This window comes from Coffea arabica, chromosome 1e (assembly GCF_036785885.1).
Source record: "Coffea arabica cultivar ET-39 chromosome 1e, Coffea Arabica ET-39 HiFi, whole genome shotgun sequence".
NCBI classification, from domain to species: domain Eukaryota; kingdom Viridiplantae; phylum Streptophyta; class Magnoliopsida; order Gentianales; family Rubiaceae; genus Coffea; species Coffea arabica.
In genome coordinates, this window is record NC_092311.1 from 344,722 (window position 1) to 364,236 (window position 19,515).

Below are 19,515 nucleotides of genomic sequence, written 5' to 3' on the forward strand. Positions count from 1 at the left end.
CAACTGTAATGCATCAGCTGATGACCTAACTTTCTGTGTTATCTCATTACTCCACTGTCACTAGTTCAGTCTCCTGACTACACTATTCTCCTCTTTGATGGTCTGATATGCATAGATGTCATCTATCACAGAGAGTGAGAAAATTTCATGTAATTTTGACTTGATTCTGCTCAGGGACAGGAAGGAAGGAACAGACTTTGATGTAGAAAAGCACTCTTGACTTGACTCTGGGCAATTATCAGTTCACAAACTGATTCTTAGTTTTTTTTATCTTTTTTTTTTGAATAAACAGATTACTAGTTCACCTTTTTTTGGAAGTGGCATCTTGAGCACTATAAGTTGACACATGATGAAGGTTTATGCATAAATAATTACCACCAACATCTAAATTGTCATGCAACAAAATTAAGATTAATGGTGCAGATGTCTGAGTTTCCTCTAAAATTCTCAAAAATGGATCCCAAATTGAAATTTTGGGTGTACAAGTAACTTACTGTAATGTTGCATACTTTTTGGTACAGTGACTTTGCAGAACAATATAATCAAATGATTATAAAGATAGTGCCCTTCACTATCAACAACATGATTTTGATTTGTCTACCCCTTTATAACGTTGATTTGTCTAAATGTCATCAATTGAAATTTGCAGTTACCAAACACAGAGTGCTTCAGCTCACATACATTATTGTTTGCTTGCTTACTATTGATTGCAATAGCTAAGCATTTCATGCAAGATTGAGTTTCTGATATCTTGAGAACTTCAGGTGCTTACTTTATTTGAGCAGATACTCTTTCTTCTTCTTAGACAAGGTTGTAAGGTGGATTTGTGTCCAAGAAGCTCATTCCTTGGAAGCACATTCCTTCAGCTGAAAAGTATTGGGTCTCACTTGAACTTATGATTTCCTGGCCTTTATTTTTGTTCTTAAGCTAGAAAGGTGCATTAATTGCCCAGATTTTCCTATTTAGACCAGAAAGATGGGCTACGGTGGACGTATGCTTTTGAACTTTTGACAAGTTTGAAAAAGCCGATTTCTTCTAAATTTTCAGCTCATCTTGAATTGTTCAATTCTTCCATGATTACCACCATTCCTCAGTAAAAATCTCATCCCTTTTCGACAACTTGATTATCTTTCCATATGCTTGGTCTGGGCAATAGCAACACAAAATTTTTTTTTTTGGGTAATATAAGCTTAGGCTAGGTTAGGTTTATAGGTTATGTATAGCTAACGAGTTTTTTTTTTGTTTTCCTTTTAAGCTACGTAGTATAGGCTGAAAGAAGATAATTCAATTCGTTTTCCTCCCGAAACATGGCCAAAATTTTTCCTGAGAAACGTTTTTAGTTATCATTTGTCAAAAGCACACTGTGAAGAGAGGAGACACAAAGCTTTTCAGCCGAAGCAGCAGTTTTCAGCTTGATTCAAGTCTCCTACTGGAAGTGGAAGTTTTCAGAGGATTGTCATATAAGATGCAAGATTGAAGGTCTATTACACAGAACAAACGAGAACGTCATTGTGGGGGAGTTTCTTTACTTAAGCATCCAAATCCATATATGTTTTATACATTCATCCACGAAGTTGAGGCATCCAAACCGAAGAATTGAACCTGTTCATTCTAAGTTACATGGACTTCCAGAACAAGCTGATTGCATGAAGAGCATTAGGATCTCATTCTTAACAGTTACAACTAATGATCGGTGTTTCATCCACAAAATGTATATGCTTATTCGCCACTGAACTGATCAGCAATCCTGGCGGAAAAGAAAATGATAAAGCAATCAACATTGTTTTCAGGACTAAGAAATTGATGACCTTTCAATGTAACGGCTAAAGAACAATTATAAGGCCAAACGTTACTTTCTTTCAAGTTGTAGCTAGTAATAGCTCGTATCAACTTGCAAGTTTCTGGGCTCCGGCTAAGAAGAAAAAAAAAAGTTGCAAGTTTCTTGAACTATAATATATTCTTTCTAGAGCACGAAACTCAAACAAATTATGTATGTAGCATTCAATAATTAAACAATTTTCATAGCCCACAATCTCATCTGACATCAATGTCGCAGCCATGCACTGTAGTATGAGCGGATGGGATCCAAGTACGTAACAAATCTGACGCACAGGCCATGATTAATCTAACCCCATGTTCTTGTGCACAGGCTTTAGTTGCTCATTGGGTGCACGAGCTCAAATTCAGCTTGTGGTCGTTGACAGAGCTCACTCCACTTGGGAATCCAAAAATGACCAAAAGCTCTTCTTGAACAGCTCTCCTACATGAATAAAAGTCATATTCGTTATTGACTTCAACTCGTATTTCAAATTCCTAAAAGGCAGTTTTAGTTTCCAGCCTCCAGTAAATGTTTTATATCTTCCAATAAATTATTAGGATTAACTGATTTTTGTACTACCTATTTAAAATAAATTTGTGTTTTGAAAAAAAGTGATGATCATGATTTTTCTTTTTCTTTTTCTTTCTTTCTTTTCTTTTTTTTTTTGTAGTAACGAATGCAGAGATATAGAAGCATTAAACAATAAAGATTTACATTTTTAACCAGATATGCTTCACCCCAAAAAAAAAGGCTCAGAAGACAGACATGTCATTGTAATGCACAGGCTATAGCTACATGTCTTTTTACTGCTGAAAAATTATTTTGCCGTGAAAAAAACTAAAGAAGGTATTGGAGAACCTTTCTCATAATTGATCATGAAGAATGAGTGAATCACAAAGCATAATCAGAAAGAATGGTCTTAAAATACGTTGACTTATCCATCTGGATTTGTATCAAATGCAATACTAAGTCATACAAGATTGGTAACAAATTGAACACAAGCTGATTGCAAAAGGCTCCAAATATCTACAGCTCTTGTAGGAGATAGAAAGACTATACTATTGAAAACTTACTGACACTCAAAAGACAGTCAAATGCAAAAGAACGTGTCAAAATAATGTGCTTTCTAAATGATGTTCAATTAGTACCGAAGTGAAGTTCAAATTTTGAAAATCCAAACACACCTGAACACATGTAGAGCAGAATATTCAGAAATAAGCAAACCTTTACTGTAAAACTTGGTTGCACCATCAAGGAATTAAAGGCAGCCTATCTTTGGTGGCCACATCACCACTTCAATTGTTTTTTGGGTCTTCAGCACCAAAAGCCCTCCCTCCATCAAGTATGACGTTTGTTTTCAGTCATCATGAGAAGACAAGCAGCTCACAGCTGCTGCTCAAATATATTTTTCAGCCAAAGTTGCATAAATCAGCAGTGACCATGCTAAAGGACATATAATCACAATTATAAGCAGCATTATGGCAAGCAGTTGCGCATATCCATATGACAAAATCTGTCTTTAGGCAGGCACAGGTCATGCTCTGACCAATTCTCTGCAAAGCTACCAGAATGACTTTTCAAGGTTCACCAGTAATCATTGCAAGAGCATACTCCGTCCTTAAAATGATGAAATCTATTTGCATCCCTTAAAATAATTAGTCTTCCTGTAACTTTTGAAATTAACTTTATAGCAACATGGCAGTCTCCACAAACTCGGAGGTTTTTCATTACCCTTATGGGCATTCCGCCAGGCAACTTCAGAAGTCCATATGCAATAGCCAACTTTTCACTGTGATGTCCCAGGCTTCGTACCTTCTCTTCTTCATCCAAATCATGCAGGACGAAGCTGCCATCAGGGACATATCCGGCTTCCCTTAGCAATGCAGCTAAGCTCTCTAACTTCTCGACAATCATTGGATGCTCTGGATGCGGCATGTGCTCACCACCAGTAAACATATGCACTTTCTTATCAACCTCAATCCAGCTACAACCAGGCGAGCGGCTAACTTTCCTCAACCGCATGTGCTTCCTCAGCTTTGCTACATCCCCCCATTTGCCCTTAGAGGCAAAAATATTGGAAAGCAGAACATAATGTCCGGCATTTTGTGGCTCAAGCTGCAGAAGTTGCTTTGCTGCCACTTCTGCCAAGTCCAAGTTCATGTGGTTCCTACATGCTGCCATGAAAGAACCCCAAACAATTGCATCTGCTTCTACTGGCATCTTGTTAATCATATCCATAGCCTCAACCAAATGACCAGCTCGGCCAAGCAGATCAACCATACAAGCATAGTGTTCAGTTCCAGGATCTACCAAATATTTGGATTTCATAGCCTCAAAGATTTCTTTCCCTTCTTTGACTTTTCCAGTGTAACTGCAAGCTGAGAGAACTCCAACAAAAGTAACAGCATCTGCTGCAATGCCTAGAGAACACATTTCACGGAATGCTTGCAGGGTTTCATCTGCTAAGCCATGTTGGGCATATCCTGTTATTATAGAATTCCACATGACTACATCCTTCAGAGAAAATCTGTCAAATACTTGCTTTGCTTTGATAAGGTCGCCACATTTCACATACATTGTTATCAATACAGAGGAAACATATACATCATCATCGAATTTTGATCTGAGCAACTGAGCATGAATCTGCCTACCATGATCGACACTTGCAAGACTAGCACACACAGAAAGCACACTTATCAATGATGGGAAGTTCAGTCTAAGACCTTGTCTTTGCATACAGCGAAACATATCAAAGGCCTCCAAATCAAACCCTTTTCTCTCATAAACCTTAATCATTGCATTCCATGCAGCATCATCCTTCACCCTCATGGAATCAAATATCCTCCTCGCTCTAGCAACCTTCCCATTCTTGCCTAACCCAAGTATCATTGCATTACAAGCAACAATTGATTTAATAGGCATTGCATCGAAGAGCTCCAATGCCTCTTCAATTTTTTCACTCTGAATGTATCCCATCAGCATAGCAGTCCATGACACCTCATTCTTCTCAGGCATGACCTCAAAAAGCTTCCTAGCCAAATCCACCTTCCCATTTTGTGCATATCCTGAGATCATTGAAGTCCAGGAGAACACATTTCTATGGGGCATACTGTCAAAAATCTCTCGAGCTTCACCCAACCGACCTTCCTGACACAACCCACCAATCATACTTGTTCTTGCCACCACATCCTTCACGGGCATCATATCATAAAGCCTCTGTGCCTCCTCCATTCTACCCTGTTGTATCAACCCACCCAACATGACAGTCCACGAAACCACATTCTTTTCAGGCATTTGCCAAAAGAGAGCCTCAGCCTCTGATACCAGCCCCTCCTCCACATACCCTCTAACCATTGCAGTCCACGAGACAACATTCCTTTCGGGCATCTCATCAAAAACCTTTCTGGCTTCGTCCACCATCCCATTCTTTACATAGCCTGAAATCAGTCCATTCCAAGAAACTAAATTTCTATCGGACATTTGATCAAAGAGGCTCTGGGCTTCACTAGGCTGTTTGTTTTGGAAGTAGCCGGCAATAATGGAATTCCAGGAGACAACACCTTTGTGGGGCATTTGATCAAAAACCCTTCGGGCATTGTCAATTTGGCCCAACCGTGCATATTCCGCAATCTGAGAATTTGCAGTGATGGCAAGGGTGGAGTAACATTTTCTCCACCGCAACATTAATACCCAACGGCACATTCGTACAATCAAGTAGGCTTTTAATATATTTTTCCCACAGTAATTCAATAGGAGACGTGAATTTCCTACGTTCCGCTGTCGTCCTTTCCAGACCCCCAAGGGGAGCTAAAGTCAGGGAGTTGGGACAAGGGATTGCAGCAGAGGCAGATTGAGGTGGCGGAGGAAGTGGTGGGTTGTGCTTAATCTAACAGAATACAAGACCTTAATCAAAATGAATTACCTTCAAGGAGAATGTCACTTGACTTCTTCAATTCCACGGCGATAGTTTGGATAATCCTATTCCAATTTGTTCGCCTTGCAATTGAAACATGAAATAGGAACATAATCAAACTTACAAAGGCATTCGAAAAGGTATACACAAAATGAAAAATAAGGCAAGAAAAAGAATTTGCAAGATAAAGAGGAAGGACAAAAAGAACTTCAAAAATTTAAAAAGAAGAAAACAGTGGTTATTGTAGTTAAAATAAAAGCAAGAGGCATTTATTGCTGAAAAGCACCACTGAGGATAGAGCAAAACAAAGAACAGTCACGCTTTTAGGACGGGGAACACAAAAATAAAAAAGCAGACACAGATTGTCCATAAACTGTCCTAAGAAGACGCATGAACTATCACCATGGGACAATAGGCTCAAAAAGCTTTGAATGCTGCAGTAACAAAATTCTACAAAGTTACAGCGAATGCCAAGACTAGATAACAGGCTCAAAATGGGAGTCCTTATTTATGAACTTCGATTGGCGTTTCAAGATCTTTACCTGTGAAGCATGACCAACCACTTCTGACAGGCTCAAACCTCCATCTTCTTCACATAAAGATGAAACAAAAACATCACCACCATCATCACTAAATGCATCTTAAAAGCATGTCTTGAGCCTCAGACTATCCAAAAAGGCGGTGATAAGAACAGACTCAGTTAAGAAGGGGCAGAAATTGGTTTAAGCGGAAGACTGGCAACTGCCCTCTCAGAAAGGCTTGCTAACATGTCTTTGAAGATTTTTTCAAACAATTGCTTGAGAAAAGGAGAGATCACATCAGAACAAGTCAAAGCATCAAGAGATCGAACCACACCTTTTCGAACAAGAAAAGTGAAAGCTGAAGATACCCCTTTGACAATTACATCTTTTCTTTCAATGTCATAGTCTTCCACCAGCATCAAGAGAAATTCTAGAAGAGTACGAGTTATGTCAACATAACTAGGAATGGAATTTATCATTAGCAATATCCCAGGCTCAATGTTCATTATATTATCTACCTTCTCATCAAAGAAAAGCCAATCATAGAATAAGGCAAGCTTAACATTTGCTTCGACATAATTCCTCTGGGAAGATTTTAGCAACCAGCCTATGACAGCCCACCTAGGGATGATGTCTGACTGAATAATCTCATTAGGTGGATGATGTCCACAGCAAATAAACCTAACAATGTCAGTTAGAAGAGTCTCCCTCTCGGGGACACCAAGAAACTTCTTTGCAAACCAAACTTGGTATCTCTTTTGATTTCCCAATTTAACATGCGTTAGCAAGAACCTCAACTGGTTCTCCATTTCAGGAGTTATCCGCAGCAGAAAATACCTACTAGAAGTCCTTGAAAGGTAGAGCTGTGAGATATCTAAAAATGCATCAGTCTGAAACACACTAGGGTTCAATAACAAGTCTTTCCAAATTGAGCGAAACTCAGGTACATGAACCAAGTCCTGTAAAAGCCGAACAAGATCTCTTCCAATCTTCAAACACAAACCAAATTTCTCCCTTAACATCCTAATGCAAAAATCAATTTCAAGCCTCTTCAAGGTTTCAACTTTTGAGTCATTTGGCAACCTACAATGATCGGCCAATAAACGAAGAAACACATATAAAGCACTGGTCAAAACTAGAGGTTCATCCTCCAACAAACAATCCCATTGGTCCCTAAAGAGACTAACCATCTCAAAACACAACCACAAATTTCCTCCGCTAAAGTCACCACCAACAATTTGCCTCAAAAGGGCCACCAATAAACCATCAAATCCAACTCCCAACACATTCACCATTTCACACGTCACCCAAATCAACTGAGTTTTCACCGAATCAACGAGTTTGGCATACAACTCATTAACAATCTTGATAAGCATGGATATAAAATAAGTGTAGCCATCAGTGACAATAGCATGTAAGTGCTTAATGTGGACTCTGACCAAGTGGGGTTCACATAAAATTCCACAAAGAATTGCTTTGTTCAGGTTGAAGTACTCTTCTTGAGTTGGAAGTTTTAAAGGAAAAAGGGGTCTGAGTTGGGGCTCCAGAAGCTGAAAAGCTTCTCTAAGAGAGACTTCAAGTGAGTTGTCAGCTTCAAAGATTGCATTTTTAGTCAGTTTGGAACGCATATTTCGATCAATCAATGAAACTAACAGAGTCCTAATTGAAGACCAGCGTACTAGAAATCACTGACCTGATCAGAAGGACCGTCGCATCAGCAGCAGCAGAACCCTAGCAATGATATGTTCGGAAGGTGGCAATTTGGCGGGTCTCCTGCTCCGCCAAAACTTCGATGGGTTAATTACACTGAACTCCTTTAAAATATGACGTTCTCAGAAGTGCTTCCCTGTAGTTTTGAAAATTAGAATTAGCCCCCCCATCATCAGAATGGGCACTGCCCGTATCCCAAAATCATGAGCCACCTTCCGCGTTTGGTCATGTATAATGTAATTTCCCTGTAGTTCTGATTGAGAGGAGGAATGGGGAAATGGAGAAGGATAAGAAGAGGGGAACTGGGGCTGGGAGTGGTGAAAATGACGATGCGGAAAGAGTGAGAAGAACGAGGAATGAATTGTTAAAGTTCAGCGGTTTTGTTGCAGAAGTGGTCGGCCTACACTAGACTTTGATGTCCATTCCAATTCTGTTGGCACAATAACATTTAACAGATTAATTGCAAATCACTCCACAACTTTACATGGGTTGCAGATAGCACCCAACCCCAACTCCAACTTCAAAATTCTCGTCCATCCCAATTTTTTGGCTGCTGCTGCTGCTGCCTTTTCCCCTTTCTTCATCTCCGTAGCATCCAATCCTGATAAGATATGGGACAACTAGAGAGCCAAGCAGCAGCCCCAGAGGACGAAAAGAACCCTTCTTCGGCGAATTCATCTCTTGATTCTTTGATTGCTGGTCCAATACTCCTCCTTTCTCTCTTTTCTTGATTGTTGCTTCTTGTAATTTGATCTGATGTTGGACAGAATAGACGAGCCTTGAACCCCAAACCCTGATCAAAAGTTGCTCAGTCCTTTTTCTTCTTTCGGGTTGCAGAAGCTGCAGCATTTGGCGATGAAGATGAGAATTTGGTAGGATGGATTCAGTTTCCAAATATTACTAATTAAGCATGCTGATTCAATTTTCTGCTTTGGGGGATTTTTTTAAATATATTGTGCTTCAGACTTGGGACTGACTGAAATTTATGTGTCTTTAAAATTGGGGTCAGTGGAGGAAAAAGCTCAAAGAGCACTGGAATGCGATATGTACGGGCCGGAAAGTTGTTGCCAATGAAATTCTCCAAAACTTAACGACTCCAATAGTTTTGAAGTTGCATGTATGGGATAGAAAATTGGAAGGGATAATTTCAGAAACCCTCCCGAGTTTTTTGACAATTCCATTGAGCTCCACTGAGGTTTGAAAATTACACATACCTCCCTTGTCATTTAAAATGACAATTTTACCCTTAAATATTTTAATGAAATTCCCTTATTTGGTATAATTATATTTAGAAGGAGTTTTAAAATCATTTTTTCATTTTTTTCCCTTTTTATTCCTTTTTTTTTTAATTTTTCATCAATAAAACTGTAGAACTATCACTGTTGTCTCTAATTTTTATTATAACCAAATATCGAACTAGTAATTTTTTTGACGAGTTAATTTTATATGTAATCCAATTTTGTTCATCTTGTTTTCTATTTTTGTTATTAAAATTAACAATAAATCAAAAAAATGGCTAAAAGCACTACTAAATTATGATAATCCTACTACTCCAAAAATTCATAAATTCTAAATGGATTATTTCAACATTTTCTTTTCTATCTTATAAATCTAAATCCATAATAAAATACCATCAAAAGTATCATATCATAGTAATAAAATTACTATTATAGTTGTTTATCAAATAGTATAGATATGGACATGAAAAATTTGGCACCTTTGCCTTATAGTTATACTAAATAATCTTCTAATTGTATAGGAAAATAAATTAAAACTCATTGCACAAGGGTATTGTTGGGTATTCATTTAAAAAATTGACCAAGTCAATATTATTTTAAAGCTTTGTTATTAAAACTATCAAATCAAGGGAGGTGAGTGTAATTTTCCAAATCTTACGGGAGCTCTGTGAAATTGTTGAAAATCTCAAGGGAGGTTTCTGAAATTATCCCAATTTGAAAACCAGATTATATGGAGGACTTATTTCAATGGACAGACAAAAATCTGCAGAATGAGCTCTGTCTATAACCCGTCTTATTAATTATCCCAATATGGGACTTAATTCAGCAGCCTGGTGATCTCAATGAACTTAAAACATTTGGAAAGTATAATGATCAGTCTTGTTGCAGAAGGTTTTAGCTTAAATATGTAGTAGTACCAGTAGTGTTACTTAATTAAGAAGGTTATAGATTTAGCATAATAAAAACTGCTAGAATTAATCATAAGAATTCTGGGGCAATTATTAGATCCTTTTGATGAAATCGCGAGGTAAAAGTAAAACGCTTTCTACCCCATCCACCGGTCAAATGCGACGAGTCTTTCATCCGACATGCCTTAATAGGGCCTCATCATTTAATCCTGGGCCAGTGCATGCATGCGTTGTCCATTTTGAAGGATGATGCAATAGGAGCTTCAGAGCTTGATAGACTGTACTACAAAATAAGTTCCAATTAGGGCTGCAAACGAGTCGAGTCGAGTCGAGTTTTGGGCTAATCGAGCCGAGTCTCGACTAAATTTTACCAAATTCGAACTCGAGTTCAAGCTCGACGAGCCGGCAATTTCGAGCTCAAGCTCGAAAAAAATAAATAAAATAATTTTTTTATATTTTTAAAAAATAAATAAAAATAATATTTTTTAATAAATAATAAAAATATTAAAGATATACATTTAATTTTACTATTAAAAAAATATATATATACTTAAAATTAAAAATATATATATACTTAAAATTAAAAAAATAAAAAATATTATATATATATATACTCGAGCTCGGTAGCCTAAAGAGCTTAATATTTTGAATTCGAGTTCGAGTTCGATTTCGACTCGAGCTTGAATCGAGCGGCTCGCAAGCCGGCTCGATTCGTTTGCAGCCCTAGTTCCAATATGAGCTTGATAGACTATGCTACAAATAGAATCCGGTAAATTTAACAAAATCCAGTAAGTTTAACAGTCGAGACCGTCATTTTCGTTAACTTTAATGAATTCTGTTAGTTTACAATTTAGTTCAAAATATAAGGTAACGTTTTATATGTTTTGAAATCACAAGATATTTTTTTGTGTATTAGATATACTATAGGGGATTTTTTTTATTTTTAACCCTACAAAATAAGTTCCATATACATGCACAATACTATAATTAATCATGGGTAAAAACGTTTGCAGAAAAGTTAACTACCTAAATGAAAATGAAAATTCCTTAAATCATGCAAGGGAATCTAAAACATAAACTACTATCAAATACATATTAAGTAGGGGCCGGAGATTTCAGCGCAGCTGTTTTTTGACTTAGAGAGAAGACAAACGCCAAGATGCCAAAGTCTTCTTTCATTGTAGTACAAGCTGGATTTATCATAAACACTACTTTGCAATGGAATAACACACGTACATACAAGCTTGATCAACCTGAAAATTGAAATATGACAATTAATTTCATTAGAGAAAGCATATAAAGAAGTCTCATGCATGCACCAATCACGGAGTTTGTTTTCCACATATTTGTTTGTGGGCCTGAGTTCATATGCTATACAGTCAAGAATCTACTGGTACTTAAGTAGCATTTGGTGAGAAAAATACGGCAGGCACAATCATGATCATCATGCAAGGAGTAGGCGAAAGCAAAAGAACAGTAAAAAAGATGATAATGATGATGATGATCAATCAATCTCCAATACAGATTTGACTCTTTCTAGCTCAAAAAATGGGGTAATTTTCTATGAAAAAGGATGCTTTTGATGAATACAACTTTTCTTTTCTTGGTGATGCTCTACCGCTACGTATGTATGTATGTATGTCGGCTAGAACTTAAAAGAGATGTGTGGAATGGAATAAGGCTGCAAACGAGTCAAGTTTTGTCCAAATCGAGTCGAATCTTGATTTAGTTTTATTGAACTCGAACTCGAGTTCGAACTCGACTAGCTGACAATTTAAAACTCGAACTTGAACTCGACTCGATTTGAGGCGAGCTCGAGTTGGAAAAAATAAAAAAAATAATATTTTATTTTTAAAAAAATAAATAAAAATAATATTTTTTCTTAATAAATAATAAAAATATTAAGGATATATATGTAATTTTACTATTAAAATAAATAATATATATATACTCGAGCTCGCAAGTCGGTTCGCGAGCTAACGAGTTTAATATTTTGAATTCGAGTTCGAGCTCGAGTTCGACTCAAGTTCGATATTGATCAAGCTCGAATCGAGCTTGACTCGAGCGGCTCGATTCATTTTTCACGAGCGACTCGATTCATTTGCAGCCCTAGCATGGAATCAACATTAGTAGTAGCTTTTCACAAAGTCACATGCTGGCCTTTCAATCCATTCCAACTTTCTCATTTGGGGGCGCGGGTGCTGGTGTTGGTGGTGGGGGCTTTACAAAAAAGTGTCGAATTATGATGGCTTCTTCTCCACCCCCCTTCCGCTCTCCCATTACACAGATCAATCAATCTGCATACTATATAGTAATACTCTAGTAGCATCATCCATAATGGTGGAGCAAGCAATAAATTATACCGGACAGGAGTAGCTTTCTTATCTGGTCCAAAGCATGTGGATGATGATATGAGTGGGATCATACATTCCATTTCGAAGATATGGACTTGGAAAGCTCTCTATCAACACTTCATTTTTTAGTAGTAGTTACATAATCTAGAATACTTTATACTAAGTGCAAGTATTCTAGAATACTTAACTATTCTAGAATGCTTTATTGTATTTAAGCAATAAAGCATTCTAGAATACTTTATTGTACTTGTATAAGTAGTGGCTATATCCAACCTCGCAAGGTTTTTTTCCTTTTTTTTGAAGGGTTCGATCAATGTAGCTTCGCAACTTTTACTTGGCAGCATAGAATACATGAATTCATTGATACTTCGAGTCCAATTTCATGGCTTAACTCTTGCTTAACTAGGTGACAATAGATGAAGATTGATAATAAGATTGTTTATAGAGTCCTTGGTTCTTCTTCTTCTGAAAGATATGGTCCAGAATGAATCTCTTTTCCAGCCAAAGATAACGTGGTTATGATTGACATATCTGAAATATCCTTCAACAGATGTTTTCAAGCAAGTTCTTTTTCCATTCACAATAGTATATTTGTTGAAAAACAACACAAGAATATACATATACTCGCTCCTCAGGCTGAATCAAATCAATATGAGTTTTGGTTTTTTTCCAATTACAATTTCTTGTTCCCCCCCAACAAAACTCTCTTCCTTTTTTTTATATCTATGTACCCCTTTTCCATGTGAATGGCTGGCTAGTTATATAAACTTGCGCTGCAGACAATACCAACTAAAAATTGAACTTCTCTTCTGCATTCTGCCTAAGCTAGCTAATCGAAACTATACCAGCAGCCTAGCCTAGAGTAAAATACTACTAGCAGCAAAATGCATGTAATGGGCTCATTTTTGTCAAGGGCATGCAGGCAGTGAATACAGCGGGGCGTAACTTGCGCTCGGAGTTTCGAACATCTAAGCCAATGTCAAAAAACACCGACAAATTTATTGGTTTCAGATGCATGTGATGACTTGGGTTTCATCACGATGTCTTGCAAAGTTGTTTCAGTCCCCACTCCCCACTTCAAATAATTAAAGACACAAACCAACAAACACACACACACACACACACATATATATATATATATATATACGCATTTTGTTTTGGATCCATTGAGTAGTTGGGCTGAATATCGATCGATCTCTAAATCCTAGATGTATATATAAGCCATGCATATAGGGGTATGCAACGAATTCGAATTCGATAATTCGAAAGTTTAAATTCGGAATTTTTCTTAAATTTGACAGCAGAATTATTGATCGAATTTGATTTCGAATTCGGTAAATTCCGAATTCAAAAACCTTTTTTTCCTTTTTATTAGATGTATTGTTATATAATATAAATTTTATATTACATATATTATAAAAAAATATTATTATATATATAAATATATATTATAAAATGAAATTAAAATCGAAAATTTCTATTTCTATTTAATTCGAAATCGAAAATTTCGATTTCAAAAACTCCATTACCGAATTCGAACCAAATTCGCATAATTCGAAATCACAAATTTCAATTTCATTGTCGAATTTCTAATTAATGATTTCGAAAATTCCAAATTTAATCATCGAAATTTTTTTTATTTTGCACACTCCTACATGCATGTCTAGAAACTGAAGCTTTTTGTCCAGTACGTACCATTTTCTGTCCAATAGTAGTATTTGCATGGAAAATGGGGATGGATGGTGGACGCAGCCAGTTTGGCTTGGCTTCACACAGTTTGGACTTTAGACCTTCGCCGGTCATGTGTATACAGCCAATTTTGTGTCACGAGCCAACTTATTGATTGAACATCTTCTGTCCAACTGTGGTGTTAAATCAAAATCTGCTGCTTGGATAAATAAGCTTCTTTATATGAAGACAGGACATGTATTGACGATCAATCAGTTTCACTTTTCTACAAACATGTAAAGTTATAAATATTCAAGTTAAGGCTTTTATGCATGCATGCAGGCAACATTAATTGCAAAGCCGACGATCTTCGATGATGACAAATTATGTGTGGACACATCAATCGCAAAGCCTACTGAAATCTGGACACATCAAACTTGTACGCAGGGCGCCAGCGGCTCGAGTCAAGCTCGACTCGAGCTCGATATTGAGTTCGAGTTGGCTCGAGTAGAAATCGAGCTCGAACTCGAGTTCAAAATATCAAGCTCGTTAGGCTCGCGAGCTCGAGTATATATATATATTTTTTTTTATTTTTATTTTTAGTATATTTTTTTTATTTTAAGTATATATATATATTTTTTAAAAAATTTTAATAATAAAATTACATATATATCCTTAATATTTTATTATTTATTAAGAAAAAAATATTATTTTATTTTTTAAAAAAAAATAAATTTTTTATTTTTTATTTTTTCGAGCTCGAACTTGAAATTGTCAGTTCGTCGAGCTCGAATTCGAGTTCGAGTTCAATGAAATTATGTCGAGACTCAGCTCGATTAGACCAAAACTCGACTCGATTCAGCTCGTTTGCAGCCCTACTTGTACGTAGATATGGTGAAGGGATAGATAAACTATACTATATCTTTTCTTCTTTTTCTTTAGGGTAAAATATCGCAATAGTCCTTAAACATTTAATACGGTACACTTTTAGTGCTCTAACTAACTAGTAAGTGAATGCATTTAGGCCTTCAATTAATAAGTGTGTACACTTATAACCCTTCTGTCCAATTTCGTTGTTAAGGCCGATCAAAAACACAAAATGAGGGGGTAAAATTGTCGTTATAGAGAACCAAAATTCTTCATATATGGTCTCATCTTTCACTTCTTGGATCAGAAACTCAGATCGTTCTGCTGACATTGAAGGCCCGAGGAGGGGTTGAAGACTTATCAGTTATCAAATGGAAATGCATAATATATACATGGATATTAGATATAACATTTCTAGTTCTGGGAATGAATCCAACTTGGCAGCATCATTATCATCCTTCGAGCACCCAAAAGGACCAAACCAAGTATGAATCTTTTTGAAGCACCTGTTTTCTCTTATCTCCTCCAACAAATCTTTGAACCCTATAATCATTTCCATCTTTCTTCTCGGTTCCCTTGGGTTCTCTGCAATTCCCTTCCCCCTAAATCAACGCTGATTTTCTAGATTTTGAAGTAGAAACTTGCCAATAAATGGCATAAGTCCAATCAGATCCCTCGACAAGCTTGGATAGCCGGGTCCTGACACAGCTAGTGTAAAGTTAAAAAATGATATAATCCTACACACACAAAAAAAAAAGCCCAAAACTTTGAAAGGGGCCACGTGGGTTTCAACTTCGAAGTTCCTAAATTTCTTGAACAAAAGCTGGCTTAATTAACAGAAGTAGCAGTAAATTTCTGAAATTTTTTCATGAAAAACTTAAAAGTATGATAAAAAAAAGGGTCTACTTAGCGATTTCAGAACTTATTTTTTAGGAAGAAACCCCAAAGATGGAGATTAGATGAGTGAGATAACAAAATTACCCCCTCATTTTGTGTTTCCCGTCAACCTTAACGGCAGAATTAGACAGAAGGATTATAAGTATACATATTTATTAGTTGAGAAACTAAATATATATACTTATTAGTTGGAGAACTAACAGCGCACCATATTGAAAGTTTGAGGACTATCGCGGTATTTTGCCCATGAATTTATCAGCCCATGTTAATTAATTTGTGGAAGGATCGTAATATATATTTTGTTACAAATCCTCAAAGGAAAAGAAAAAGGTTTAGGAGAAAAAGCTGTACGTTCCAATGGTTTGTACAGGTGCCTAATGGAGCGGTTACAGTAGTAATGTTGTATCAACAATTTCAGTTTAAGCACATAAATAACTTCGACCAATGTTCCCTGATAGTGGATGGATACAATTAGTATCATATAACTTGATATATACTCCTAAATAACTGTCAACGATGCAGATCCCTGTATTTATACTTTCTTAAAGAATGGCTTCGCAATGATTTAGTTATAATAGAACATCACCATAAAACAATTACCGGGCTCAGCAAGTAAAACTGCATGTTGTCACATAGATCGAGCCGTAGTTAGGGGTGCAAACGAATCGAGTCGAATCAAACTTTAACCTAATGGATCCAAGTCTCAACTTAATTTTACTAATCTCGAACTTGAGTTTGAGGTCGACGAGTTTAAAATATCAAGTTTGAACTCGACCTCGAATTCGAACTCGAGCTTAAAAAAATAAAAATAAATAAAATAATAATATTTCTTAATAAATATTAAAATATTAAAAATATATATGTAAATTTATTATTAAAATAAAAAATAATATATATATAATCGAGCTCGCGAGCCGCTCGTGAGCTAACGAATTTAGTATTTTTGAATTCGAAATTGGACTTAAATAGCTCAATCTCAACTGAAGCTCGATATTGACCGAGTTCGAATCGAGCTCGTACTTGTACTCGAGCCACTCACAAGTGGCCAGATTCGTTTGCGGCCCTAGTCGTAGCAGAATTTATTGTTTCCTCTCTTGTTTTTTGGTAAAGATAGAGCGCAATACGTGTGGATCTTATCATCAAAAAATATGTATAGACTAAGTGGTACATTTTCTCATACTATCACATTGCATAAACAAATAGTTAAACAGGTGCCATCGGAGAGAAATATGCATTAAATAAGCGAAAAAGCATATGCATGATTGCTCCTCCAATGGCCTCAATATGGCTCTTGCACCAAAATTGTTTTTTTTTATCCAGTGTCTCACCTTACCTTTTTTTTATGCACGAAGCTAAAAGGTTGACACATGCAAAGCATTTTCTGGAAAAGAAAATGAAAAGCAAGTTCCCTCTGGAAAAGAATATAAGATCATCTCCAACGTCTTAATCCATGGTGGCGCAACACTAAACTAAGTAGCGTTTGGCGCAAGCTGTTTTTTTTTTTTTTTTTTTTTTCCTCCTCCCTTGCTCTCTCGTCTCATGTTGGTCTAATTTAGAATTAATTCCACTCTACACCCATTAACTATATCTAAATTTCTACTTTAGTCATTAAACTTAAAAATAGGATACTTTAGTCCCTAAATTATAAAATTTGTCTCGCTTAAGTAGCATCATCAAGGAAATAAGATGATATATTTTATGCCTAAGTGGGTATACGGTACAATACTGTAGGGACTAAATTGAAATAAATTTTATAATTTAGGGATTAAAGTGTCCCTTTTTTAAGTCTAAGGATGAGTGTGAAAGTTCGAATATAGTTACAGGGTGGAAAGCGGAATTAACCCTCTAATTTATTACTTGGTACTTTGGTGGAACAATTGTTCCATCTTTTTTTGTCCAACATGAAAAAGGTGTAATTTATACATTTATTTAATTTGTAAAGCACTGAAGAAAAAGAAGCCTGCCCATCACTCTCGCATACCTACTACTTTCATTTACTAATACAACCTTGGATGGACAGATGAAAAGGTCGCCGCATCAAAATTCTCTGTCTGACCTCATCCGGTGCTGTCTTGCATTATCCAATTTCTAATTCTAGGGGGGGGGGGGGGGGGGACTAAAAGGTCAGTGTCGTGTAATTAATATGGTCACATTCCTTGGGAATTTGCTTTACATATATTTCCAGATTACAAATTTAATTTTTCACGAAATATCTGTTTTTTTTTTGGGCTTAATTTTAGTTATGTACACGGCATTTAGTCATAGCAAAAAAAATTGTTTTAAGAAAAAATTAATCCCTCCGTCCTACTTTGATAGTCTTGTTTTCCTTTTTCGTCTGTCCCAAATTGTAGTCCACTTTCCAATTGAAGAATATAGTTGTATTTTAATTTTTCCTAAAATACCCTTATTCAATATAAGTTGTTGTTACTATAAACCTACCTTATTTAATGAGAGTTGATTCTTTTTTTCCCATCAATTCAAATTTCCATAAATTTGTACTCTAATTAATATGAGGATATTTTAAGAAAATAGCTACCTAAATTGATTGTTCCAATTGTTCCAACAAAGTTAACTACTTTTTTCTTAAACTGTGTGAAAAAAAGAATCAGAACTATCAAAGTGGGACGGAGGGAGTATCTTATACACGGTGCATAAGTTCAGACACTCGAGAAGATTATCTTTTCAGGGATAATTTCAAAAGCCTCTCCTAAAATTTCAGAAATTATGTTGACCTCCCCATTGTTTGCGCGAGATGTCGTGAAAGTATTACTCTTTCCTGAGACATTATGCTTTTAATACAAATGGATATTTGATAAAAAAAAAAAAAAAAAGTCAGGGCACTGTAAAATGAAATTAACTAATTAAATCAGAATAACAACCGTTTCATCTCAAGTTAGCGAATCAAAAAATGGTACTAATTGCTACCCTAAGATGGCACCATTTTTGTGATTGACATCACTTGACAATGAGAAGGACAGATAACCTTATATAATCTGGTTGAACAGCATTTGTTGAACAATATAGAAATTTGATAGTTAGATACTGATGTTGAACAATATTTGTATCCCCTATTAAATCTTGGCTCGAGAATACACTTGATGATGTTCTGTTTATTATGTGTTTTTCATGATCTATGCAATTTCGTAAACTTATTTAGTTTAAGAGATAATTAATATGCTTTTCAGAGATGACTGGCTTGTTTTGTTGAGTCTTGTGTCGAGACAAAACTGATTCATGCCTTTGTTGCTAATTTGTGAACTAAGACCTATATGCTTTTTATGCACCAATGCTTTACTTTCACCTTACTAACAACAACAAAAAGATGATTTTTTTTATCCCAGATTTAGATACTTATACTAATAATTTGATAGTTTTGTAGAGCTCATTGTGTCCTTTAAATAGTGTTGCAAAGGACAGAAAATGTGGCCATCGCTGTTTGCACTAGCCATTGCAAAAACCACTTCAAGTTGCTTCAAGTAGTTGCTGCTGTTCAGTCTTTTTAAACTTTACTTATACCCCTAACTTTTATTATTTATTTCATCCTTTACTAATACAACTTGTGAATAATAAAAAAAAGGCATATATGGAACAAAATTATTATCATCTCACTCTTTAAAATT

At 36.0% G+C, this 19,515-nt stretch overlaps 2 protein-coding genes across 3 annotated transcripts; both read right to left on the reverse strand.

Annotated features, from left to right (window-relative positions):
* Positions 1-1,834: 1,834 nt before the first annotated feature.
* Positions 1,835-5,521, reverse strand: LOC140003882 (pentatricopeptide repeat-containing protein At1g56690, mitochondrial-like). Of its 2 annotated transcripts, none has more exons than XM_072049891.1 (2): positions 3,044-5,521; positions 1,835-2,260 (listed from the first exon to the last, which is right to left on the reverse strand). In XM_072049891.1, the coding sequence occupies exon 1, from the start codon at positions 5,519-5,521 to the stop codon at positions 3,404-3,406; it is 2,118 nt and encodes a 705-aa protein (XP_071905992.1). In that variant the 3' UTR covers positions 1,835-2,260; positions 3,044-3,403. The 2 variants fall into 2 exon arrangements, with proteins under 2 accessions (XP_071905992.1, XP_027072485.2); XM_027216684.2 differs by having other exon boundaries at positions 3,004-5,521.
* On the reverse strand, positions 1,835-7,881 carry LOC113697186 (uncharacterized). The gene is made up of 2 exons (XM_072049894.1): positions 5,742-7,881; positions 1,835-2,260 (listed from the first exon to the last, which is right to left on the reverse strand). The coding sequence occupies exon 1, from the start codon at positions 7,879-7,881 to the stop codon at positions 6,433-6,435; it is 1,449 nt and encodes a 482-aa protein (XP_071905995.1). The 3' UTR covers positions 1,835-2,260; positions 5,742-6,432.
* Between the last annotated feature and the right edge of the window lie 11,634 nt (positions 7,882-19,515).

Bases quoted from the DNA above. Each gene is read 5' to 3' on its own strand.
- LOC140003882 (XM_072049891.1), bottom strand. From the start codon at position 5,521: ATGTGCCGTTGGGTATTAATGTTGCGGTGGAGAAAATGTTACTCCACC.
- LOC113697186 (XM_072049894.1), bottom strand. From the start codon at position 7,881: ATGCGTTCCAAACTGACTAAAAATGCAATCTTTGAAGCTGACAACTCA.